Below are 27,381 nucleotides of genomic sequence, written 5' to 3' on the forward strand. Positions count from 1 at the left end.
AAATAAATATGTGTAAAAAGTAAGTAAATATGCTATTAGAAGCCACCTAATTTTTTTGGATTAAAATATTTTTTTTCTCAGTGTACCTATACGATATATGTAGATAATCAATAGGGACATTTATTGGAAGCTATGTATATATAGATTAAACGTATTAGCGCAAAGATATATTGTAAACATCTTAACCGAATATGCAAGTACATATTCTTATAGTTATTAAGTAATAACTAAGCACACGCTAAAATGTTCCATATATCGTTTATATATATATATGCTCTACATTTAACTCTTTTAAATTTATGACAGTCCTTTTATATATTTATAATATATTATATATTAAGCTGTGCGAAGAAGTGTTTGATTCCAAACTGGGAATATAAAATCGGTTCAGAAAGATAAATAATTTAATAATGTATTTATTTATCTGTCTGTATATTATATCTATGACTTTATATACACATGAGATATATTTAATTTTAAAATACTTTCCCGTCAACACTTAATTGATTTTTTATATCGATCTTAGCGATTTTGAGCGATTGCAACAATGATTTTTAACTGGAAAATATATCTAATTTTATTAATACATGTGGGGTGGGGTGACATATTTATAGAGATTTATTAAAAATTTTTCCTTTTTAAATGAAATAACTATACGTCTCCCAACGGAAAACTGTTACATCGATTTCTAAAACTAAATTTGATCAGATTCGAGGTTGTTGAACAATAATTTTGTTACCTAGCTTTACATTCAATGTACTACAATTTACTTTAAAATTACTATTAATATTTGGATGAATTTGTTGCGTAATAAATTTTAACTGTATATCGGCGATGATACCAAAGTGTTTATTTTCGTTATTATATGTTATTCAAAATTTATTAAATTTATTTTATTGATGTATTCTAATTTCCGTTTGAAGATCTCAGGGTGACTTAAAATAAATTCTATGATAACTATACCAATTAATCGATAATTAAGTTATCAAGTAATAGCTGTATTATTTTGTCAATCTAAATAGAACTGTTAATTCTACATATAATTAAAGAAAAAGATTAAATTGGGAACAAGATTAGTTAAGAAATAAAGATAGTAAAATTCTCACTGATCGCAAGGAAATAATTTCGCTCTAGATAAGGGAAGAACGATGATTGTGTTGGAATGAGAGCACTTTAAAAACAGGTTCATTAAAAAATATGGATAACAGTGGGATCGCCGGCTATAAATATGCCATCTTAAAGCAGCTGAAGAACTGCTTGAAAAAGGTAATTTTAAAGGCCTGGATAAGAAATTGATTTATATTCTGGAATTTTTGTTCTATATTATTATTGTTATTATTATGTTACAGATCAAAGAAAATGTACTGCCATTAATAAAAGCTAAGGAGCGACTTGCAGATAAAAATAAATGTATTACGTGATTTAGGGTTAACTCGATTGGTACTCGGATTATAATGTTCGAACCCATGTCTCGCAAAAAAATGGATGCAATTGGACAATATTTAGGTCGAAGTGTCTAATATTTAATAAAGTTCCTTTGTTTAGAAATATAATTAGAATGAGAGTAAATATATGAGCTGAAAATATTCAAGTTTAATTACTCAATTAAATGTTAATTGTTTAAATCTATACAAAACTTTTGAATATAATGTAAACTTATTACACTTTTCAACAAAAACAAAAAAATGCACAAGACTGAGAATAATTGTTTTAATTATTTTTTTGGACGCTGAATACGATTCTGTTTACCAAACTGCTCTATCATGTCACAATTTTGAGAAATTTGCAGTCAAGTTGCAAAAAAGGACAATTTTACTATAAGACTTGATACCCGCCACAAGACTACGATTATTTTTAGTCTTGTGCTCGAAACAAAGTAACTTTTTGTTGAACAGTGTTATCAGTATATCTAAAAAATTATCTCAAATTATCATTTTTACATGCATCTATCTCAAAATAACCAATAAGTCCTATTCGTCACTTCAAAAAATGAAGACTAAAGATAATTTGTTTTTCTTTTAAGGTTTTAAATTTTATAATTGGTTCAATTTTGATTCACTTACAATTAGATCAACGTATACTATATTAATCTACGTTGATATGATTATATTATAAATGCCAGTTACAAATTAAAAACTTAAAAGAAAAAGTTATAATTTGTGCGTTAATGTACGCATCGTCTAACACGTCCCTACTGGAAATTTCCATAAAAAAACAATCAAATGCGAATCATTTTATTCATATTTTTGCGATTTAATAAGCATGTACTTATCTGATGATATTCCAGAAATTCAGATCAAAATGTTATATGTTTATATACGCAATATATCCGCTTGTGCAAGTTAAAAACTTATCGAACTTTATCGTAATTTATTAGCATATATGCGCTTGTCTGTATATACGGATGTCAAATTTGTACGTATTTAAAAGCACAGAAAATATATGTACGTATGTATTTGCAATTTCCAATAAAATTTTTATCCGCATTTGTATATCTGTAGATACGGATAGATACGCCGCGGATAAGAATTTTGTTCGCATTATTTGTGAGGAATTACCGCGATTTCAAAAGTACATAGTAAACGGACAAGTTCCTTTATACCGCGCATTTGTTAGAAATTTCCGGTAGGGATCTTTTACACTTGTGTATATATATGTGTAATATCTCTTTCCATATGAAAACTATCTAAACTTCTATCTTTGCTGGGTACGCCTGTATTCCTCTGCTTTAGCAACAAACCACGGCTTTAAAAAGAGATACATTTCGTTATTGGGAGCTTCTTCAGTCAACTCTAGAAGAAAAACCTCCTTGTTCGTCTCCTTGACTGGTTGCCGATGAAATTTATATATGCATTTATTATAATCTTTAGTGACGGACTGTTTGATTGTCTTGAGCACCACAGTCAAGTATGTTTTGCATAGTTCCACATCACAGTAAGGCTGCAATAATTTCGCATTAATACTACGCGCGTACTCCTTAAACTTTGTTATACAAGTTTTTTAATATAATTGTTTATTTATACCTTTGAGAGCCTTAACAGATCAGCCATAGAATACTCCTTTATCACTTTCACTGTGTTAGTTGCGTCCCTAAATCCAACTACAATTCTGTTTGCATTCGCCAAGAAATTCGTACTCCAGCACTTTGATATAATGCCAGGTGTGCTACGCATGTGTCTAATACGCATTTGAAACATCTTCAATCCGATCGATTCAAAAGGTTTGCCAATAAGTGTATCCGTTATAAGCTGTTGTGAAGAAATAGCATCTATTTTTGCATCGTATAACAACGAAATACCGGCAAAGTTCGCTTTAAACATACAGTGAAATTCTTCGCTTTCATTAAGCGGTACTGATGAATCTGGTTCATGTAACGGATGATCTAAAAAAAATATGTATAATTTAAATAAATTAATTATATATATTCAACAATCCATTATTTTGCTTGCTAAATATATATCTAAAATGAAAGTGACAAATGATCAAATTTTCATATACGTATTTTAATATGAAATACCTGCTACTATATATTGCTGAAATTTATTTATTTTTGAAGAAATTTGATTTTCTACCACTGCATTGTCTTGACCACGTTCTCTTGCATCTGGACAAAATTCGCATAAATATATTGTACCACGGTATTTACTAGCGCAAATAATCCATTCGTCACTCATCTTTGCATATGGCTCACATAATAGTTTTCTTATTATCCCACGAGAACAAATGAAATCGATATCCAACCTAATTATAATATTATCTTTGATTATGTAAAAATAATTACTAACATATTTTATGAGTTATTATTACTACTATATTTTATATATTGATAATATAAATTAAAATAGCAAAAATAACTTTTTTGTGTATAACGTGTATAAAATATATGCTATCTACATATGGAATTTTGTAGAAAACATTATATATTTAAATAATATACCTATACATAAATAAATAATATAATCGATTTATCAACGTACCAACGTTCTTCATCCTGTTCTTGTTCTGATAATGGCCTCTCAATTCGATGAAAATTATCCCAAATCCACCTTAATATATTTTCGAATCTGATATACGAAGTAGGCTTGTCACGGGCAGACGTACAATTTATATTGAGATCGAAATTTACATTGTCAGGATCCAAAGGAGGAATATAATATTTTAGTTGCGATAAATCAGCACGATATTGCAAATCACTATCGATACTAAAATGTCCGATCAATTCCGTCGTTACATGAACTGAACCAGCACGTGGATCAATAACTATTATTGTCTTTCTCATGGCTCCTTTTATTATCTCCGCAATAGCACAAAATCTCGTTTTAGAATCTATAAGAGCTGAATATTCGATTTTTACTGTGACGATGCTGCGTGTGTTGTTTCCGCTGATGAAGGAGATATATTAGACATCAAGAGGAATTTGAGACAAACAATACCCAGTATGTATACAATTTTTTGTAGATGTATGGAAATGGTACCTGATACGATAAATAAACAATAACATTGGAAGCTATGAGAGAGAGATGTACAAACATATATATATATTAGCGCAAAAATATATTATAATATATACCTTGACCGATAAAATACATATCTGCTTACTTATTATTAATTAATAACTAAGCATATTGTGCTCTAATAATGTTTCATCGCTTATGTGCTCTATACATTCAATTCTTTTAAATTTATGACAGTCTTTTTACGTACGTATTATATAATTAGATTATTACACTATTATTAGGCTGTACGAAAAGTATTTGATTCCAAACTGGGGCACGTAAAATTGGTTCAGAAAGTTGAATTACAGATTGTTTTAGATTATTTATTCATCTATTTATCTATCTATGAATTTATATATATATGAGATGTATTTTAATGCTTCTTCGTCAACTTAATCGCTTTTTGAATAGTAATCCTAGCGATTTTGAGTTACGACACATCTTTTGCGCGTGCTATCTGGGATTACAACAATGATTTAACCTAGAACACATCAAATTTTGTTAATACACATGGATGAGGTGATATATGTTTATAGAAACTCATTTGAAAATTTTCCTTTTTAAATGACATATAACGTCTCCCGACGGCACTGTTAGGTCGATTCCTAAAACTAAATTTGATCAGATTCGATGTTGCTAAACAATAATAATTTTGTTACCTTAACAAAATCAATACATAATCTTCTTTAAAATTACTATTAATATTTGGATCAAATTGTTCTGCAGTAATTTTTAACGCTATTGGCGATGGTACAAATTTAAATGTTTATTTTTGCATCATTATTATGTTATTTGCAAAAGTTATTAAATTTATTTTATTGATATATTCTAATTTCCGTTTGAAGATCATTAGCTCGGGGGGACTCTTAAAATAAATTCTATGACTGACTAACATGCAAAATCAGTAATTAAGCTATCAAGTAATAGCTATTATTATTTTGTCAATCTGAATAGAATTATTAATTCTATAATTAAAAAAAAAGATTAAATTAGGAACAAGAGATTAGTTATAAGAAATAACAAATAAAGATAGTAAAATTCTTATTGATCGCAAGGAAAATCGCTCTAAATAAGAGAAGAAACGATAATCGTGTTAAAATGAGAGCTTTAAAAACAGGTGCATTAAAAAATATGGATAACAATAAGATCGCCGTCTATATAAGATGCCATCTAAAGCTGAAGAACTGCTTGAAGAAGGTAATTTCACAAGTCTGGACAAGAAATTTATTTATATTCCGTAATTTCTATTCTGTAATTTTATATTCTGTAATTTTCTATATTATTGTTATGTTACATCATAGTTGTGTTCTGTGTTGTTGTTATTATTGTTACAGTGTTACAGATCAGAGAGAATGTAATATTGCCATTTTAATAAGCTAAGGAGCGACTTACAGATAAAAATAAATGCATTACGTGATTTAATTAGAGTTAACTCCACCAGTACCTGGATTATAATGTTCTAATCCATGTCGCGCAAAGAAATGGATGTAATCGGATAATATTTAGGTCAAAGTATCTAAATATTTAATAAAATTCCTTCGTTCAGAAATATAATTAGAATGAGAGTAAATATATATAAGCTTAAAATATTTAAGTTTAATTACAATTAAGTTTAATTCTATACAAAACTTTTGAATATAATGTAAAATTATTACATTTCTCAACAAAAAAATGTACAAGACTGAGAATAATCGTTTCACCTATTTTTTTTTGGACGCTGAATACGCGATTCTGTTTACCACTTACTGTTTATTACTGCTCTATCACGTCACAATTTTGAGAAATTTGCAGTTAAGTTGCAAAAAAGGACAATTTTATTATAAGATTTGATATCCGCCAAAAGACTACGATTATTGTCGGTCTTGTGCTCGAAACAAAGTAACTTTTTGTTGAACAGTGTTATCAGTATATCTAAAAAATTATTATCTCAAATTATCATTTCTACATGCATCTATCTCAAAATAACCAATAAGTCCTATTCGTCACTTCAAAAAATGAAGACTAAAGATAATTTGTTTTTCTTTTAAGGTTTTCAATTTTGTAATTGATTCAATTTTGATTCACTTACAATTAGATCAACGTATACTATATTAATCTACGTTGATATGATTATATTATAAATGCCAATTACAAATTAAAAACTTAAAAGAAATAGTCATAATTTATGCGTTAATGTACGCATTGTCTAACACGTCCCTACCGGAATTTTCCATAAAAAAACAATCAAATGCGGATCATTTTATCATATTTTTACGATTTAATAAGCATGTACTTATCTGATGATATCCCAGAAATTCAGATCAAAATGTTATATGTTTATATATATATGTTTATATATGTTTATATATATACGCAATATATCCGCTTATGCAAGTTAAAAACTTATCGAACTTTATCGTAATTTATTAGCATATATGCGTTTGTCTGTATATACGGATGTCAAATTTGTACGTATTTAAAAGCACAGAAAATATATGTACGTATGTATTTGTAATTTCCAATAAAATTTTTATCCGCATTTGTATATCTGTAGATACGGATATAGATACGCCGCGGATAAGAATTTTGTTCGCATTATTTGTGAGGAATTACCGCGATTTCAAAAGTACATAGTAAACGGACAAGTTTCTTTTATACCGCGCATTTGTTAGAAATTTCTGGTAGGGATCTCTTACACTTTTGTATATGTGTACTCTTTCTATTATATGAAAAATATCTAAAAGTCTGTTTGCTGGTCACGCCTGTATTTCTCTGATTCAGCAACAAACCACGGCTTTAAAAAGAGATACATTTCGTTATTAGGAGCTTCTTTAGTAAACTTTAGCTTTCCTTTGGGTGACTGCCGCCATTTATATATGCATTTATTATAATCTTCAGTAATATAGTTTTTGATGGACTTAAGCACCGCAGTCAAGTACGCTTTGCATAGTTCCACCTCACAGGGAGGCTGCAATAATTTCACATTAATACTACGTCCTTAAACTTTGTTATACAAGTTATTTAACATAATTATTTATATATACCTTTGAGAGCCTTAACAGATCAGCCATAGAATATTCCTTTATCTCTTTCACTGTGTTAGTTGCGTCCCTAAATCCAACTACAATTCTGTTTGTATTCGCCAAGAAATTCGTACTCCAACATTTTATTACAGTGGAACGTGTGCAACCCGAGTGTTTCTTTGGCATAAGAAGCGTCTTCAATCCGATCGATTCAAAAGGTTTGCCAATAAGTGTATCCGTTATAGGTTGTCGTGAAGAAATAGCATCTATTTTTGCACCGTATAATAATGAAACATTGCTAAAGTTTGCTTTAAACATACAGTGAAATTCTCCGCATTCATTAACCGGTACTGATGATGAATCTGGTTCATGTAACGGATGATCTAATAAAAAAATATGTATAATTTAAATAAATTAATTATATTAATACAACAAGTAATTCATTATTTTATTTGCTAAATATATATATATATATATATATATATATATATATATATATATATCTAAAGTAAAAGACAAATGATCAAATTTTCATATCCGTATTTTAATATGAAATACCTGCTACTATGTATTGCTGAAATTTATTTGTTCCTGTAGAAATTTGTTTGTCTGACACTGTTGCATTGTCTTGACCACGTTCTCTTTCATCTGGACGAAATTCGCATAAATATATTGTACCACGGTATTTACTAGCACAAATAATCCATTCGTCACTTTTTACATCTGGCCGACACATCAGTTTTGTTATTACCCCACGAGAACAAATGAAATCGATGTCCAACCTAATTAATATTATCTCTGATTATATAAAAATAATTACGAATATATTTATAAATTATTATTACGAGTATATTTTATATAGATATTGATAATATAAATTAAAATAGCAAAAGTAACTTTTTTGTGTATAACGTGTATAAAATATATGCTATCTACATATAGAATTTTGTAGAATACATTATATATTTAAATAATATATACATAAATAAATGATCGATTTATCAACGTACCAACGTTCTTCATCCTGTTCTGATAATGGTCTCGCGATTCGATGAAAATTAACGCTAATCCACTTTAATATATTTTCCAATATGATATGCGAAGGAGGCTTGTGACGGGCAGACGTACAATTTATATTGAGATCGAAATTTACATTTTTAGGATTCGAAGGAGGAATATAATATTTTAGTTGCGATAAATCAGCACGATATTGCAAATCACTATCGATACTAAAATGTCCGATCAATTCCGTCGTTACATGAACTGGATTTGCACGTGTATCAATTTCTCTCCTGCTTGCCATAGCTCGAATCCTTTTATTATCTCCGCAATAGCACAAAATCTCGTTTTAGAACTTATAAGAGCTGAATACTCGATTTTTACTGTGACGATGCTGCGTGTTGTTTCCGCTGATGAAGGAGAGTTACTGATGGAAATATATAGACATCAAGGAGAAATTTGAAACGGATAATACCAATATGTTTGTATACAATATAACTTTTTGTAGATATATGGAAATGGTACATACCTATACGATATAGATAAAACAATAGGAACATTGGAAGCTATAATATGTATACATACATTAAACGTATTAGCACAAAAATATGTTATAAACATCTAAACCGAATATGTAAGTATACATATTCTTATATAGTTATTAAGTTAATAACTAAGCACTCGCTAATGTTCCGTATATCGTTTATAAGCTCTAACACTCAACTCTTTTAAATTTATAAGTTCTTTTATATATTTAATGTATATTAAGCTGTGCAAAAAAGTGTTCGATTCTAAACTGGGAATATAAAATCGGTTCAGAAAGATAAATAATAATTTAATTATATCTATTTATTTATCCATCTGTATCTATAATTTTGTATACATGAGATGTATTTAATTTTAAAATACTTTCCCGTCAACACATAATCGATTTTTTATATCGATTCTAGCGATTTTGAGCGATTGCAACAATGATTTTAGTTTAGATCAAATACATCTAATTTGATTAATACATATGGGTGGGGTGACATTTATAGAGATTTATTAAAAATTGTTCCTTTTTAAATGACATGACTATACGTCTCTTGACGGCAAACTGTTAGATCATTTCTAAAACTTTTGATCAGATTCGAGGTTGTTGAACAATAAGTTTGTTACAATCAACGTACTACAATCTTCTTTAAAATTATATACTATTAATATTATTGGATGAATTCGTTACGCAGTAATTTTTAACGCTGTAACTGTATATTGGTGATGGTATCAAAGTGTTTATTTTTGCGTTGTTATATTACGTTATTCGCAAAATTTATTAAATTCACTTCATTGATATATTCTAATTTCAGTTGGAAGATTATCACTATCAGCTCAGTATGACTTGAACCAAATTCTGATTAATTGTGAAATATGGTTAACATGGATAACAGTGGGATACCACTGCTCTGAAATATACCATCTAAAGCAGCTGAAGAACAGCTTGAATAACTTCAAACAAAAAAAATTGACGGAGTAAGAAATTCTTATACCTTTTACAATTTTAGTGCTCTATTATTATTGTATTAAAATGGGTAAAGGTAAATGAATTATGATTTAAAGTTGACTTCACCGCGCAGCATCTGGGATTAATATTAGAACTTATGTCGGAAAGTGATAGATGCAATCAGATAAATTCTAGGTTGAAGTGTCTGATATTTAACAAAGATTTTATTCAGCAACATGATTATAATTAGAATAAGTATATAAACTTAAGGTAGAAGACATTAGACGATCGTCGAGCAGTATTCGATCTTTCGAAAAATAAAATATCTTTCAAAGTCAAGAGAAGATGAATGGAACTAAAAAATATTTATAAAAAGGTTTGTATATATTACTGAGTTTTCTATTTAACATACTATATACCCCTTAACAATATAATTTTCTCGCTTATTTCGTGAAATTACTTTGAGTGGTGGTTGAGACCCTGCAAAGCAAAGATATTGACATGAGTCACCTGATCTTTAATACGCCACGAACGCACGATCAAATGCCTGATCTTGAAAATAGGATATAAATATTCCGTGAAAAGTATGTAATGGAAGTATATGTAATGTACATACAAGCGATTGCATGTTGATAGCTAAGCATCACGTACTGTTGTTTCTTTGATACTATAGGTCAATAGATTGACAGTCATTGGTACAATTAGTAAAATTCAAAAAATTGCACGAAAGATTTGCTTTCTGGCAAATAAGAATTATTAAAATTACCAAATATATGTATTATAGATGTATATTATTGTACAGTTCTTAGCCAACGTGCCTACGCTATAACTTTTATCATATAAACTTAATAATATAAAGTAAAATAATGGAATTGTATGTTATTACACTTCACAAGCAGAGTATTAAACATTTCTATATAAATACAAATATTTATATAGAATACTCTTTGTAAACAGATGCGTGTACATGGCACTTTTTGTACCATTTTTTGAAGTAAAACTTCTTTAGGCACGGTAGTGAGTTCGATTCGCGACACGAAAAAGTGTAACGGAAGTGAAACTTCTTTGGTACGGTAGTAAGTTCGATTGTGCGACACGGGAAGTGTACCGAAAATTCGACCAATAGGCGTACGAAATGAAACTTCTTTGGTACGGTAGTAAGTTCGATTGTGCGACACGAAAAGTGTAACGAAAATTTGACTAATAGGCGTACGACGTTGGCGAGACGGTTCTTCTTCTGGCACGGTAGTAAGTTCGATTATGCGACACGAAAAGTGTAATAAAAATTTTCGACCAATTGGCGTACGAAATGAAACTTCTTTAATTGGTACGGTAGTAAGTTTGATTGTGCAACACGAAAAAACGTCACGAAATAGTGTCACGAAAATTCGACCAACAGGCGTACAAAGTGAAACTCCTTTTGGATCGGTAAGTAAATTCGATTTTGCGACTCGAAAACGCGTCACGAAAATTCGATCAGGCGTACGGCACTGGCGAGACGGATATAGTGAGAACTGCGTGTAACACTACATTTTCGAGTTGCGGGCGGCTTGGAGTGACTAATTCCGTTGCATTGTTTTTGTATTAATTTCAGAAAAGTTATGGCAAAGCCTTGCCTTCAGAAGTTTCACTTCTAACGCGCGTGGCGACCACACGCATGATTTTTTTTTTTAAAGTAAGTTTTTATAGATAAATTAATCATCCTTATACGTAAAAATTTATGTCACACTTTTCTTTATGTAAAAATTATTATTAAAATATTTCTCACATGTAAATCTACTTCAAAAAACTAATAAATCATGTTCGTTACTTAAGAGAATAAAAAGTAAAATAATATGTTTTTCTTTTAAAACTTTTTAATTTCGCTGGTTACTTACACGTAAGATCAATGTACACACTAATATATTATATCATATATATTATATCAGAATACATTGATACTGTACTATAAATGCCACAAATACCTATAAATGGTGACTCAAACAGATTAAAAAGATTATAAAGCTAAAAAGAAAAAGTTACATAAAATATAAAATACTTGATGCATTTTACGCGTTGTACATATTTAACATATATGTTTTACATTTGTATTTATATTTCTATATATAATATCTTTGGTGTATGAAAAATATTTCTTAGATTTCTGTATTTACTGAATTTACACGCCTGTATTCCTCTGCTTTATCAACAAACCACGGTTTTAAGAAGAAATAAATTTCGTTATCAGGAGCTTCTTCACTATAATTTATAATAACATTCTTAGCAGATGTCTTCCAGTGAAATTTGTACATGCATTCATTATGATCCTTAGTGACAATTCTTTTCATATTGTCTAAAAATATGTTGCAGAATATTTTGCACTTGTTCATGTCACAAGACAGCTGCAGTATAATATAATTTCACATTAATATATCTTTAAGTTTCATGTCGTATAATTTTTTAAACAGAATTATTTACCTTTGAAAGCTTTGGCAGATCATGCGTAGGATATTCCTTGATCATTCTCACTGTGCTTCTTTCACTTTTTAATCCACATATAACTCTATTTATTTCCACCAAGTAGTTCTGACTCCACCATTCTAATACTACATGCCGAGGAATTTTTTCATTTATTATATTACCCATTGGAAACGTTTTCAACTCGATTATTTCAAAAGTTTTGCCAATAAGCGTATCTGTTATAGGCTGTTGCGAAGAAATACCATCTACTTCTGCTCCATATAATAAAGAATGATTGCCAAAGTTTGCTTTAAACATACAGTGAAATGCTTCGCACTCATTGAGAGGTACTGATAGATCTGGTTTATGTGATGGATGATCTAATAAAACATGTATAATTTAATTAGATTAATTAGATTAATTATATAAATTCAACAAGCAATCAATCTTATCTACTGTATATATGTATATATTATGAAATACCTGCTACCATATATTGCTCAAATTTAAATCCCCATGAAGAAACTTGTTTTTCTGACATTGTTTTGTTGACCCAACGATGTTCTTTTTCATCTGTATAAAATTCGCATAAATATATTGTACCACGGTATTTACTGGCACAAATAATCCATTCATCAAATGTCTTATATGGGCTATACAATATTGTTTTTATTGTCCCTCGAGAACTAATAAAATCGATATCCAACCTAATTAATGTTATCTCTGATTAGGTAAAAATAAGTACTAAAAGTAGATATATTGTTAATAATAATAAATAATAAATCTGCAAAAATAAACTGATGATTAAACATAATGTGTACAAAATGTACACGTTATCTACATATATAGAATTTTCTACGTAGAATATATAAATAGAATATTATATATATATATTTTAATGTCACGCAGTGACATTAAAAGTTTTATACTTAAATAATAACAATTTTTATCAACATACCAACGTTCTTCCTGTGCTGATAATGGCTTTTCAATTCGATGAAAATTATCGGCAATCCACCTCAAAATATTATCCAGTTTAATATACGAAGTAGGCTTGTGACGTGTAGACATATAATTTATGTTGAGATCGAAATTCACGTTGTCAGGATCCGAAGGGGGAATATAATACTTTAGTTGCGATAAATCGGCATGATATTGCGAATCACCATCGATACTAAAATATCCGATTAATTCCGTGCTTAAAGTTGGAACCGTGTGGCTCAAAAAATTTGCAAAATCAATCTTAAACATCGTGACTCCTTAATTATCTCTACGGTAAAAAGTACAAAATTTTGTTGTACAAGAACGAAAATGTTCACTCGTTCACATGACGATTCGCGATATACTGCTTGATATTTCCGCGATTTCCGCTGATAGCCACTCGCGGATATCACAAATCACAAGGTCTATTGCCTATACTTTTTATACGAATCTTTGCTTTCTCTTCTTTCTCCAACGCCCAATGTACTTCTCGTTCTTAAGTGCAGGTATTTTTGGGAATTCCAATCAACACGAACAGGAGAGAATGGGATAATCCCGAACGCCATTTTGGTACTTTCTACCAGTCTTGCCGCGCATCGCGCAAATCTAGGAATCTGTTTTTAGCTGAACTTCTTGCACAGTTCATCTTTTCTCTTTTTCTTTTCACGTTGGAGAAAAAAGAGAAAAGATGAACTGTGCAAGAAGTTCGGCTTAAATTGCTTAAAACGAACAGGAGATCGATTGAGTGGCGGGACATTGATCACATCGTCAATTGGCTGATTTAAAGTAAAAATATCTGATTGGCTGGTCCAGTGGAAAAACTCCAGGCACCGGGGGCTGTGAGTGGCTGTGGTCAAACGGGACGCTCGTGTTCCGTACCATGGAATGGAATCGCGCCGTTAGGGCCGGTCTCACAGTCTCCGATTAACGTGATTCTCCGATTAAACTCACTCTGCATCTCTTTCTAACTATCCCCCTAGAAAGAGACGAAGAGTGAGTTTAATCGGAGAATCACGTTAATCGGAGACTGTGAGACCGGCCCTTAGGCTGAGTTTCCACTGAGCGCATCACGCGTCGCGTCGTCACAAGTTAACCAATCAAAACATCCCATTTCATTACATTCTTGTGACGGGATCGAAATGGGATGTTTTGATTGGTTCAACTCGGACGACGCGATGCGTGACGCGCTCAGTGGAAACTCAGCCTTAAGACATTATACTGTGCCTTAACCTCTACGTCCTCTACCAATCAATCGAAAACAGGTAAACAAGGATCCGTTCATGTTCACGCTTGGTCGAGTCATATATCGTTCTGCAGAGAGCAATATATAAATTCGACAAATATGACAACACGAGAGATCTTGACCATTCAATTAGGCCATTATTCGAATTTTATTGGTGCACATTGGTGGAATCTACAGGTATCGATGGCTATATTTTGTTGATAAGTATTGACGTGTCTCTGTATCTAAAGATCATTGTAATACATCACAAGATAATCTTGTTTCGCAGGAGTCTAACTTCACATATGACCCGAAGAATCCGTCCGAGGTGAACCATAATGTACTGTACAAAGAAGGTGAAAACTCGCGAGTAAGTGTAATTGTGAAAATGAAGTTTGTTTTGAATATGTGTTGCTGCTTCTACAGATAGGCAGCAAAAATATTGCAACTATCTAAGATAATTTGTGTAGCAATTTTTTCCCCAAGCTAGAATTGCAAGAATTCTGGATTATATTTCAATTAATATGTGGTCAGAAATTTTATATCAGGCTTTATTCATTATACAGGTGTCACTTCCAATTTTCTTCAAATTGAAAGTACAGATTACTCTTAATATGTTTCACATAAGTTTCCAAATTTCTACGTAAAGCGAAATCCATCCCATATCGCCCTATACTTGTGGTGTGAAACGTGGTCTATTATTGCAAGATTCCACATGGATTTCTAACTTTCCATATCAAGCAAGGTCTACTCCACATTGCCCAGTGCTTGCAGTCCGAAACAAAAGTCTATCGTTGTACGGTTTGTGTGAAAAGTAGAAAATGTACAATAATAAACCTTGTTTTGCACTACAAGCACAAGGCGGTATGAAATGGACTCACTTTGCTGAAAAGTTGGAGATCCATGTGGAATAATTTTAATGTAATGAATTGTATACGAAATGAAACGAATTGTATATGAATAGAACCATTATCTCATCAACATATATTAGAAAGTCAAGGCCATTGGCGCTAACTCCAATTGGAAGTGACGCCCATATAAAGTATAAAACCCTTTTATATATATATTTTTTTTCCAAAGAGTTACTTTTTACGTATACAATTTAATTAAAAAGTAAAACAATGCCGAAACATTTTTCTCAAAAACATATTATTGCAGTAAATATAATAAAAAAAGGATAAAAGCAGTTTTTTTAATAAACAGCTTCAATAACTATATTTATGTATAAAATATGTAAATGTAAAAGAAATCAGTGATGAAAGCTATTCAGATTTTACTATATTTATATTTCTTAATAAATTGCTTTATATAATTATAAATAAATTGTTTGATTGTTTGAATTGAAATATTATAATTGAATGTTCGAAAAGTTATATTATAAATATATATACGTGTTCCCCGATATTATAAATTAGTAATTACTACTGCACAGTTGTGTTTCAGAAACAAGTTACGTTCACCCCGAGATTATTAGTAGCAGATTTAAAAGGGACGCTAGGCTACCTAAATGAGCAAGGTTCTTTATATGATACGAAACCTTCAGATAATCAACTGCTATGGGATAGTACAAAATTGGAAATTACTAGCGCCGAGCCTAGTCCTAAATCACCTTTTATTCAAAATTTAAATGAACTCGATAAAGCTGTAGATGCAGAAACCTACAACTTTGAAAGCGACGTGAAGTCATGGGTCGACTATCTTTTACCTCTGTTCCATCCGAGAACAGTACATAGTATCAAACAGTATTCACACAATTGTACGCAGCGACCATTCAATATATTCACGTATGGCCGCGATTTATGGGCTACAGAACAATTCTCCGACAATTTCGCGGACAGAATACGATCGTACGTAGAGGAGTGTGATTTAATGCAAGGATTTCAGGTAAAGATTTATACAGTATTGTACCTAATCTTTTTATTAATTATTAAAATAATTATATTGCTAATGTAATATTTCCAAAAATAGGTGCTTATGGATTCTGCAGATGGCTTTGCTGGTCTTGGAGCATCTTGCGTTCAGCATCTACGCGACGAATACGGAAAGAGTATCTTGGCATTTCCATGTCTTGACTTTAACAATGCCGAGCCCAGCGCGTCGGACTTGGTTAAAGTTGTCAATACAGCATTATGTTGGCAACATATCGGAGAGGATTCGTCGCTTTACAGTCCCCTTTCCTGTGGACAAGTCGGTTGGCCATTCGCGGCCGATTCACGTAAATTTGAGAACATAACGTACAGTCCGGAACTAAGATATCACAGCAGCGCGATATTGGCAACCGCTCTAGACACCGTGAGCTTAAGATATAGAACCAAGAAGTATTCGGGCGCCAGCTTATCCGATTTATGTGCCGATCTGAACAAGCTGGGTCGTAAAGCCGCGGCGACTAGCCTGAGTCTGCCGTTTCCTATGAAGATGAAAATGGATTTAATAGACGTACTGGATGGATTCGAGGGATCTCTATGGACAAGCCTGACACCGAGCTGCGATATACCGATGGATAATAATATGCAAAGTATAGCGTTACGAGGAATTCCCGAAGACAGAATAAAGCGACCCGTTCATGAAGCCACCAAACAAATATCCAAACCTGCATACAAGTGCTCCAGCGTGCACGAAATGATGACGCTGTATCTGGCGTGTACGTGTCACGCGTCGGCCACGTATTTATGCAACATTGAAGCACCACTAAAAATTTCCTTACCATATCCAAAGATCTTCAATAATAACGTAACCGAGGATGGAAATATCGCCGATTGGCCCGTAGGAACCAGTGCGTCTTTTTTTTATTAGTACGAAACACAAATTAAGTAATAATAAGTAACAGCATTTGCTTTCTCTTTCAGATGTAAACTCTGTTGCGGTGATGGCTGGGATGCACAGCGGCAGTAATGTTGCAGCAATGTACGAATCTTTACTTGAGCAAACCAAAAGGATAAGAAATATCAAGAAATTCCATGCTTTTACGGATTCCGGACTTGAGGAAGACGAATTTATGGAATGTATTCATAATTTAGCTGATTGTAAAGAAGCGTATGAAGATCATTATGTCTAAAGTATTACTATATTGTAAATAAAACACATTGCTTGTGTAATTTCGATAATTCTAATATTTATTGCAATTTACGATTACATTTGCAATATTTCATTTTGTACAATAAAATCTTTTGTAGTAGATTTATAGAAACGCTTATAAGTTTAATCTGTACGATTAAGATTAAAATATAACATTCTTCTGCATTTGTATAAATACAATTAATTTAATTAATCATCTAGTACTGTACTTGAAAGTTGTACACCTATATATCGGCATTTTTTAAGTCTTAGTGACTTAATCAATAATTTCCATTTACCGATTGTATAATTTTCTTTACATATAAAAAGACCTAATTATAGAGGATTATTATCAGACAGCTCGCATGTTTAAATTAAGAGAAAATAATTTTTGCTGTACAATTAACAAGGTATATAAATAGGTCATAGTTGCTCGTAAATTTAAGATCAAAACGTCCTTGCTGATGGGAGTGGCGAGACACACCCTGGTTATTAGATTGCACGATTTCGTATCGAACATCAGTGATGTGAGAACTCAGTTCTCGCTGTTCTCTCGTAAATGTAACAGTCTTTCTTAATCCGGTTTAAACAGTTCTTCAATTTCTATGACAATTAATTATCTTCGCCTGTTTCTTTCTACGGAAAAATAATGGAAAAATTATCTGTTAAGTGATAATAATATTCCAGAATCCAACATTCGTAACAATATATACATATAAAAGAGTGATGGGAAATAAAGTGGCGACATTCACCGAAGAACAACTCGAAGATTATCAGGATTGCACCTTTTTCACACGCAAAGAAATCTTGAGGTAATATCCTTTTGATTGTATTATTGTTTTATTTTATTCTCGTTTCGTTCAAAACTTCCATTTTTTTCTAGAATATTTAAAAGATTTCGAGAAATAGGAGATCCTGGAATGATACCACGTACCATGACGCCGCAAGAGGCATCGTCTCTTCGTTTGCCCTTGTCGTATTTGGCGCGTATTCCTGAATTAAAGGTCTATTTCAAATTTTTAAGTAATTTTGAACAATAAAAATTCGATATAATAAGTTTCACATGTGTTGTAAAAAAAACTTTATGTGTATATACATTTCTATTCTTTAGAAAAATAGACTTTTACATAATTATTAATTTACATATAATTATTTAAATTTAAGTTTGTTATAATTATTTTAAACATTGTACTTACTGTAACTTTTATTATATATATATATATATATATATATATATATATATATGTATATAGATAAATCTATACGAATATTTTTACGCTTTTATTAGAGTATATATATATTTCACGTATTCTGCCGACTGCCTACTATAGATGAATATATCATTATACTGGATATTATAGATTTTTTTAAACTTAAATTATATATTTTAACGAGTATTCAATATTATAGTAATAGTTAAACTTATCTTTGTTTTAGCTAAAAATAAATATATATATATTTTTTTTTCCATTTTCTCGTGCTTTTGTTAAGGAGGAATTTTTTTTCTTTTTAGGAGAATCCATTTAGAGAACGGATCTCGGAAGTTTTTACGCAACGTCAGGATTCAGGACAATCAACGTCCCTCTCCGAAGGAATCTGTTTCGAGGAATTTCTCGAGATGTTGTCCGTGTTCTCTGAACAAGCACCGCGGGATTTGAAAGTCTTTTACGCCTTCAAAATTTACGGTACGGACCACCAGGTGAATCCAGACGGACGGACGAACGGACGGACGGACGGGCGGACGAGCGGATCGTGAGAGAGCCTGGAGGTCGACCTCGGCTGTACCTATAGTTGTTCCATGGGATGAGAAGTACATACGGCATCCAGACACGACATCCACGATGCACGAGAATATTTGCACGGAACAACCGATCGATTTTGCCGCGGCGCAACGTCATAATTATATAGTACCCTCGTGCGAGCGGGGTGTTTTTTTCTTTCACCGTAGATTACGCGTTTTTGTCACGTTACCCGTTGCCCCCCCCCCCTACCTCTCATAAATATTTTATGATTAGGCTTAAGTGAAAGAGAACGTTCTCCGATGCGAAGGTAGAATCACCGCGAGGTCCATTCAGCCTCTCGCTCGGACAATATTCCGACGATCGCTCATCTATTGCATCTATCAATTTGTAATCTTCCGCGAACAGATTTCGACGAGGACGGGGTGTTGGGTCTGGGTGATTTGGAGCGCACCTGTCGGCAGCTGACTCGAGGTGGGCTAAGTGCCGAAGAGGTGGCTACCGTGTGTCGAAAAGTTCTGGAGGAGAGCGACATAGACGGCGACGGAGCTCTGTCTTATCTCGAGTTCGAGCACGTTGTGACCAGATCCTCCGACTTCATGGCGACTTTCCACATAAGAATATAAATTGCACGATCCAAGTCACGTACAAAAGATATATGTACCGTAATATAATATCTTAAACGGTTACACGTACATACAATTGTCAATAACCTGGTAGCACAATACATTGGCAACATATTGGCTGAATATTGGGAATGTCTTGGCCAATATTTCCCAATGAAAAGCTAATATTGGTTATTAATAAAATGTAAATGCACTGCCAATATTAGCTCAAAAAGAGAGAACGTCTACTTTACAATATAATACCAATATAAGAAATTAGTTTTTAATACCTAACATAAAAATATTATTAGCCAATATTGTTGCAATAAAGTTGTGCTACTAAGGTAACCGAATCTTATTGTTAGTAAAGTAGGATTAATCAGCTAAATTATTTGTTGGCTTGATCAAGAGACTTGTTCGACGTGTGATGGGGAAATTAAATTAGAACAAAATAACGAATAATTACTTCCTTAAGAACGAAAGAGAGATAAACTTTCATGATATAGCTTCAAAATTATAATAGTCGACAAGTGAAGTGAAGTATAAAAAGGAGTCTGGGTAATAAAAAGAGAAGACTGGCGTGTGATTTGAAAATTGCACTGCGCAACAGAGGATTAATAAATACCTGAGAAATTATGAGCTCGAAAATGATCTCTCTTCCGTTTCATTTCAGTTCGCGCTTCATGCAACGTAATTAATGCCCATTTGCTCATTTTTGCTCTACTTTAATGAAGATTGCCGGCTCTTTAGCTGAGCCTTTCAATACGTCGCGTTTACGTCCATAGTCGTAGAGATTAGGAGACGAAGAAGGTACGCACGAAAGGTTGCCCGAGGCGGAAATGAACAGTAACGCCTAAATAATAACGCATCGCGAACAAACGCATCGGAGCCTATAACAGTTTCTTGACCCGTGATGTTCCGCACCACGTTAATTTATCGTCATAGTGCGAGGTAAATCGAGAGGAGATAATCTGCATAAACGCGTCTGCGGATCGCGGCGACGCGCCTATGGACCGTATAAGTGACGGAGTTAATATCCTCCACCATTAGTCGCCCACCGATTGCGGAAAAAGTATCGCTGCCTAAGCATCGTTGGGTCTTGCGAAGTATTCTTGATGCGTTGACGATGCACAAGCCGGAAAATCTTTCCCAGACAGCACTATATCAAAAAATCGGGATATCATTAAGACGTCTTTTAGACATTATATCAAAAATGCTGTCTGGACCGGGTTGTCCGCGGATTGCCGCGCCTTGGGGACGCGCGGAAGTTGGATGAAATTGTAATTAATGCAAACCCCTATACTCGGCCACCGCAAATTGGCAGCGCATCTGTGACACTCTCAAGCGCCGTCAGCATCCGAAGCTCTTAATGACGATGTTTGCTATTACCGACGTCCTGGATCCGTGAGACACGCTAACGATAGACGAAAATCGCCCGGGGATCCTTCTCGTGAAATACCGCGGATATATGAGACTTTCGCAAACTCACCGAGGTAATTATTAGCTCGATAGAGAGACGTTCGGCTGGGGCGCCGATGTATCGGGTGTATCAAAAGTCACACATTTTTCCACGACGCTCCCTAATCGATTTCTTTCCCGGAGGAAATACCGGTGGAATCTCGTTTTCCGTTGCATTTCCCCTCAGTCCTCGACCTTGAGAGAGCCATTGTTCCACTTGCGATCCGTTTTTGACCACCTGCGGTTCGAATAAAGGCACGCGACCTTTAGGACACCCTGTATATCGCTTTGTACGCGTTGCAGATATACCTTTTCGCGCTCTCACACATAAGTTGCCCCTGTTGAACAATAATGAGCGATGGTAAGCAAGTAACCGGGCTATTCATTCTTGCCCCAGACAAGAGTCCCTCCCGGCGACACGGGGGGGGGGGGAGAGAACTCGCGAGTGCGATTTCACGACTGCGTTAATTTATACGGGACGAGACGTGGGCGTCCTCCGTCCTCCGCGAGATCGACGACGAGTGTGGAGGCCGCGGAGGGCGGAAGAGCGCGCGTGCATGTGTAACACGTTGCGTTTCGTTCCCCATTATTTCCGTGGCCGACAAACCGTATCGGCGCAATTTACGCAATCGTATACCTGCCGATTTCCACAAAGTTTTACTCGAAGCTATTCGAATGGATCGCGCGTGGAATACCGCGCGATTCTTGCGCGCGCGTCTCCGAACGCGCGGCGGCGGTGCTCCGGCGCACGAATAATGGAATACCGCGCGTGAGAAGCATGCCGATCTTTTTCGGTTAATTGCGATTAAGCTGTTAAATCGGTTTTTGTGTTACGCCTTACAAGCGTGAGTTGTAGCCCGCACAAAAGATTTCGTTTCAGGCAACAATGCGCGTAATACAATTAAGTTGCAAGCCTACAACCCTCTTAGCACAACTTTATTGCAGCAATATTGGCTAACAATATACATCCAATTTTTATGTTGGGTATAGAGTAATTAAACTAATTTCTCATATTGGTATTATATTGTAAACGCTCTCTCTTTTTGAGCTAATATATATTGGTAATGGTTGCATCGCTTCAATACAATATTGCTTTTTCGCAACGCACGCGCGTAAAAAAAGAACACGTGTAAAATCTATTCTCGTTCGGATAAGAATTAATAATAATAAAGTTCCTGAGAAAAAAAAACGAGAAAAGATTGTAAAGATCGTGTCTTATCGCCATATCGCGATATAAATCAGAATTGTGAGCAGCGAAAAGGTTTTCGCAAAATCCCATCGTTTCTTCAAGCCGCTTCGTTCTCAGCCTTCTCGAACGATGTGTGCGCATGTCTCGCGCATTCGTCGGCACGTCGTGTCGCCCCTTCGGACCACTTCGGACTTCCCCTGTCGGACCAGGACGGGCCCCCCCTTTCTGCCGGCTGGCCGGCCGGCCGGGTCCTGGTCCGGTCGTCTTAAAAAGCGGTCGAAATCGGAGATACCGCCCTGTGGCCAGCATAGTCGGCCGCGCGGTAACTAACCAAGTCTCGGGACCAAGGCCATCCGGTCACTTCCCGGCCCCACTTCGGGCCCCCGCCGTTCCACCGTCTCTCCTCGTCCTCCCGGCGGGTCGCGGAGTGGCCCTCGAGGCCCCGTGAAGGCTCTCTCTCTCTCTCTCTCTCTTTTTCTCTTTTTCTCTCTCTCCCGCCTCCCCCTCGACGCAGGTCCTCCGTCTCCGCTCTCGTCGAGGAAACCCGGCTCTCTCGAGAGGCTTCCCCTTCGCGGGGCTCACAGCCAACCGCCTTCCATGCCGTGATGTCCGTGCATTCTTGGACCTCCTCGACGCGGCTTGTCGCGACGGGTCCGCGCGGAGGGACTTCGCATAGCCTCTCTCCTCTCCCTCTCTCTTTTCCCCTCGAGCGGAGGCGAGACGAGAAGTCGGAGAAGAGGAATGAGAAGGCAAAGATCGCGGGTGGACGGCGACGAGGAGGAGAGGAGGAAGAGGAGATGAAGCAGAAGAAATGAGCAGTGCCGGGCAGTGTACAGGTAAAGGGAGGGAGGAGAATGCACCGGTGGTGAAGCCGGTGGTGGTGCGATGGTGGAGGCGGTTTGAGGAGGGCAGATTCGAACTCAACTTTTATGGCGCCCTGGCGTGGGCGAGATCTCGCGCGCGCGCGTGCACGCAGGATCTCGGGAACTTTCTTCGATGCCTCGACCCGAACGTCTAGCAGTGACATTATTCGGATGGAGATTTTTCGGTGGCGGTCGCGAGAAGATCTCCGAGCTACGCGTGGGCGGCTTGGTAGGTGTATCGAATCCGTTGCCGGGTGCAATACTCTGAAGGCCGGAAGGTGTCCCTTCAGTTATTAACGTTTTATTCTCGCGGGGTACGGCGATGTTAAGCTTCATCATCTGAGCCTCTGAGCCCGAGAAATTTTGTTCAATCGCTATATCGTATACATTATTTGGAAACCAACGATAATTCCGGTTTTTAATCCCTAGCAAACCTTTGATAGGCAAGCACATAATCACAGAACAAAAGAACATTCCCTTTAGAATAATTACTAATGTTAGGGAGAATCTGATGTGTACCACAAAGTACTCCAAACATGGACTTAATTCCAACGTAACTGGAAATAAACAAATCGCGATATTAATTGCGTCCTTTAGAAAAAATAAGAATTAATCTTTTACAACAGCAATAAATTCTACAACATTCCTAAAATTTTCCATCGGTGAAAATAAAGCGAATATGAAAATGAATATAAGTGAATACAGACAAGCGAATAGTTAAGTTATTAGACCCCAAGCTCATCTTGGAAGTAGATAAATCAATTATGGGACGCTAGATATAGTTTAGAATAGTCAATTTTGCGAGGAATGTATAATCTCCTCTGTGTTTTCGTTGATGCCGGAAGGCTTTATTAGCAGGCAGTAGATGCGTACATTATTCGAAGCCAGCAATGCGTGAAATCATGATGACATTTTTTTTCAAGTTTGTATAATTTAACTTGCTTATTGGAGAAGAGACTCGTAAAATATTGTATATTTATCTAGCTGCCTATAACTGGAATAAGTTGTATGTGATTCCACGGCCTTGAAAGACGTCCTGTGTGTAGTCATCGCGGACTACCGTTTCGTGGTAATATTATTCAGAGATAATATTAAATGCTCGGAAATAATGGCGCTCTCTCTCTCTCTCTCTCTCTCTCTCTCGCGCGCGCGTGCGCGCGAACTAAGCGTGAGATATAATACAGTCAGGTCTCTCGATGGTATCTGCTAATTACGTTAACTGTATTGCCACGTAGTCGCACATTAGTCGCAACCGCTTTACGCCGAATGTATTATCATTCACGTGCCGTTAAGGGAAACTTGTACTCGAGTGCGAATTTTTACCACGCGTCAGCCGACATTGTAGATTGTAGCGCGCGAGTTCATCGCGATCGACTGCCTGGCGATAATTACGTAAGCGCTCGCATTAGTCACACCGTCGTGCGGGTACCACGCACGGTAACGGCGTTTTCGATTTTAATTACGCTCGATTTGCCATTAGACGCGCCGCAAATTACGGCCGAAAAATCGACGGCATGCCGCGGCCGTTAAGCGACGCTTCGTTTAATGTAAAAATTGTTCATGACGATCCTTAAATTTTTAAAGACGTATCCGAGAGGATCTTGAACTTCTCGAAACCGGACCTAGATATCTTCTGTTGCTCTCCCTCATTCTTCTCTCCTCCTCGCCTCTTTTTCTCGCTCGCTTCACCTTCTCCTTCATACCGGTCTGCTATTCGTGGAGCCGGTCTTCACATTCAGAATAAGTCAGACACGTACCGTGGAAAAGTCGGATACATATCCGTTGCCTTAATCTCAGCTGTTGCGAAAGGCACTCTAGGTAGGCGGGAAAAACCTGGAGAAAGAGAAGATGAAAAATCGCGAATGTGTCTCGCGCGGAAATGAAGGAAACGCGCGAGCGATCACGCAAGTTGGTAACGTGATGATAATTCGATCGTTACTGCATTATAATACGATTGTCTGTTCCCTCGTCTATATAATAGTTCGTGCGAGAACAGTATAGGGAATCACATTAGTGCCTCATATTTATATCTTAATTTGACAAAAATTACAGAATATAACTTTACGATATTGACTTGTCAATAAATTCATACGTTACGGAAAGGTCGAGAATATTTTATATGTTGAGGTGTGAAGTTTACGCTTACAGAGCGTTCGATGTTATTGCCGCGTGATCGGCGAGATTCGCGACGCGACGCAGCGTGTGTCTGTTCGACAGGCGAAGATGAGGATGAGGTGCCACGAGAATCGAGCAGACAATCGCGACGAGCCGAGGCGAGGTGAGACGAGGCGACGTTCGTACTTCGGCAAGGTTACGTAGAGCGCGCGTAGTCGAAATAATATTGGCGCTTTCGTGGGCATACATATCGTTGTGGCTCATAAAGAAGCGAGAGCTTGTATATAGGGAACCATCTACCAAAGAGGGGGAGGAAGGGTCTCTCGGAGCGACGGAATGTTGCTTGACCACCCGACCATCTCCTGCCTCTCCTCCAGCATCGTGAATCCATCGAGAGAGAAACGGGAGAGGAGAGAGAGAAGAAGACTGGACCAACCGCCTTTGGATCCTAATGGGCTCCATTGGGGTGCACGAATATTCTTTTACTATCGCGGACATCTTCTCGGGAAGATTCGTAATCCTCCATGCCACGAGACGCCCCTTTTTTTTAATGTTCACCGAGGTACCTGTTACCCTCGAATTGTTCGCGCGAGATTTACGAAGATATATAGAAAGCCGACAACTATTAGAAAATCTCGAGATTCGCAGCGCAAAAAAATTGGCGACATTATGATTCCTTAGCTCTAAAAATATTATATATACTATAGACTTTGGACTTATTTTATATAAATGTTCAACGTAAGAGGCAGATTTTAAAAACGTACACATATCTCATTTAAATTATTTGAAGATCTCTCTTTTAATTAAAGAAAAAAACTATAGCAAATAATTTAAAAAGAACTCTACCTTTGCGAATCAATAAAATCCTTTTTCCTTTTCGCAAATCTCGACACTATAGCTGTGAGAATACTATCGAATGTAAATTCAGCGAGATAACGATCGCACAGAGCGATGTACTCAAAGAAGTTTGGTATTGATAAAAGGCGCATGTTCCTTGTGTCTCCTACGCAGATTCCACGACGATAATTTTATATCGCTTTTATCTGCCCGTGGTATCGGGGGAACGGCGATTGTGATTTAGCAGCGTCGAAGAATTTCTGCAATACGCGGGCGTTAATAAGAATTTTTACGCGTGCAAACGAGCGAGACGTTTAATTGTGAGTATATCCATCGAGTACGCGCAACCCCGATGCAGAAATATATTATCGTGAGAAGATTCTCCGCGGCGCGTTATACCCCGCGGAGCGTCTTCGTAGACGCATTATCTCTCGATACGGACGAGACAAGAACGAAAATGGCAGTGACCTATGAGGTTGTCCGTCGATGACGCGAGAGACTTAATCAAAGGAGATGCACGCGACTGACACTTTCACAATGGACGCGCGTATGTCTGCGCGCGCGCGCTTTCTGCATCAATCGTACGTTTTCTCGCACGCACTCACGCACGCACGCCGCCGGGATTGCTCAAAGAAAATCGTGAGATCGCTATAATTCTAGGAAACCGCGGATGCATAGCGAAGATGTACTCGCGCCCGGAATTATGTCAACAGTTACGACCGGTTCGCCGTTCGTCTTCGTTCCAAGTGCTCGCGACTCGCTCGCGAGTTAGTGCCTCGCCGGGAACGATATGGAATATGCAAGGCTACGATCGTCCGAGGAAATCGGGCGATTTGCATAATAATCTTCAGATGTTTATCGAGAATTTGCCCGTCTGCACGATAAAGATATTAATCTTGACT

At 35.7% G+C, this 27,381-nt stretch overlaps 4 protein-coding genes and 1 long non-coding RNA gene across 7 annotated transcripts; 3 read left to right on the forward strand and 2 right to left on the reverse strand.

Moving 5' to 3' along the window:
- Window positions 1-1,329: 1,329 nt before the first annotated feature.
- LOC139822776 (decapping and exoribonuclease protein-like) lies at window positions 1,330-9,836 on the reverse strand. Of its 2 annotated transcripts, XM_071794795.1 has the most exons (8): window positions 9,027-9,836; window positions 8,509-8,924; window positions 8,057-8,280; window positions 7,520-7,881; window positions 3,978-7,443; window positions 3,518-3,741; window positions 3,024-3,382; window positions 1,330-2,940 (listed from the first exon to the last, which is right to left on the reverse strand). In XM_071794795.1, the coding sequence occupies exons 5-8, from the start codon at window positions 4,277-4,279 to the stop codon at window positions 2,695-2,697; spliced, it is 1,131 nt and encodes a 376-aa protein (XP_071650896.1). In that variant the 5' UTR covers window positions 4,280-7,443; window positions 7,520-7,881; window positions 8,057-8,280; window positions 8,509-8,924; window positions 9,027-9,836; the 3' UTR covers window positions 1,330-2,694. The 2 variants fall into 2 exon arrangements, with proteins under 2 accessions (XP_071650896.1, XP_071650895.1); XM_071794794.1 differs by having other exon boundaries at window positions 8,509-9,836.
- Window positions 8,996-10,383, forward strand: LOC139822780 (uncharacterized). The gene is made up of 3 exons (XR_011734585.1): window positions 8,996-9,131; window positions 9,844-10,006; window positions 10,248-10,383. It is a non-coding gene; the product is annotated as an uncharacterized lncRNA (long non-coding RNA).
- On the reverse strand, window positions 10,002-13,939 carry LOC139822777 (decapping and exoribonuclease protein-like). The gene is made up of 4 exons (XM_071794796.1): window positions 13,375-13,939; window positions 12,900-13,123; window positions 12,435-12,796; window positions 10,002-12,358 (listed from the first exon to the last, which is right to left on the reverse strand). Exons 1-4 carry the CDS (start codon window positions 13,665-13,667, stop codon window positions 12,113-12,115), a joined length of 1,125 nt encoding a protein of 374 aa, XP_071650897.1. The 5' UTR covers window positions 13,668-13,939; the 3' UTR covers window positions 10,002-12,112.
- Window positions 13,940-14,613: 674 nt separating this feature from the next.
- Mst (misato mitochondrial distribution and morphology regulator) lies at window positions 14,614-17,874 on the forward strand. Its single transcript, XM_071795098.1, has 5 exons — window positions 14,614-14,817; window positions 14,909-14,989; window positions 16,063-16,503; window positions 16,588-17,392; window positions 17,466-17,874. Exons 1-5 carry the CDS (start codon window positions 14,740-14,742, stop codon window positions 17,672-17,674), a joined length of 1,614 nt encoding a protein of 537 aa, XP_071651199.1. The 5' UTR covers window positions 14,614-14,739; the 3' UTR covers window positions 17,675-17,874.
- A 116-nt stretch (window positions 17,875-17,990) lies between these two features.
- LOC139822912 (calcium and integrin-binding family member 2) lies at window positions 17,991-24,833 on the forward strand. 2 transcript variants are annotated; one of them, XM_071795100.1, is made up of 4 exons: window positions 17,991-18,485; window positions 18,569-18,677; window positions 19,187-19,358; window positions 19,821-24,833. In XM_071795100.1, the coding sequence occupies exons 1-4, from the start codon at window positions 18,400-18,402 to the stop codon at window positions 20,036-20,038; spliced, it is 585 nt and encodes a 194-aa protein (XP_071651201.1). In that variant the 5' UTR covers window positions 17,991-18,399; the 3' UTR covers window positions 20,039-24,833. The 2 variants fall into 2 exon arrangements, with proteins under 2 accessions (XP_071651201.1, XP_071651200.1); XM_071795099.1 differs by having other exon boundaries at window positions 17,998-18,485; window positions 18,557-18,677.
- Window positions 24,834-27,381: the final 2,548 nt, after the last annotated feature.

This window comes from Temnothorax longispinosus, chromosome 12, assembly GCF_030848805.1.
Source record: "Temnothorax longispinosus isolate EJ_2023e chromosome 12, Tlon_JGU_v1, whole genome shotgun sequence".
Lineage (NCBI taxonomy): Eukaryota > Metazoa > Arthropoda > Insecta > Hymenoptera > Formicidae > Temnothorax > Temnothorax longispinosus.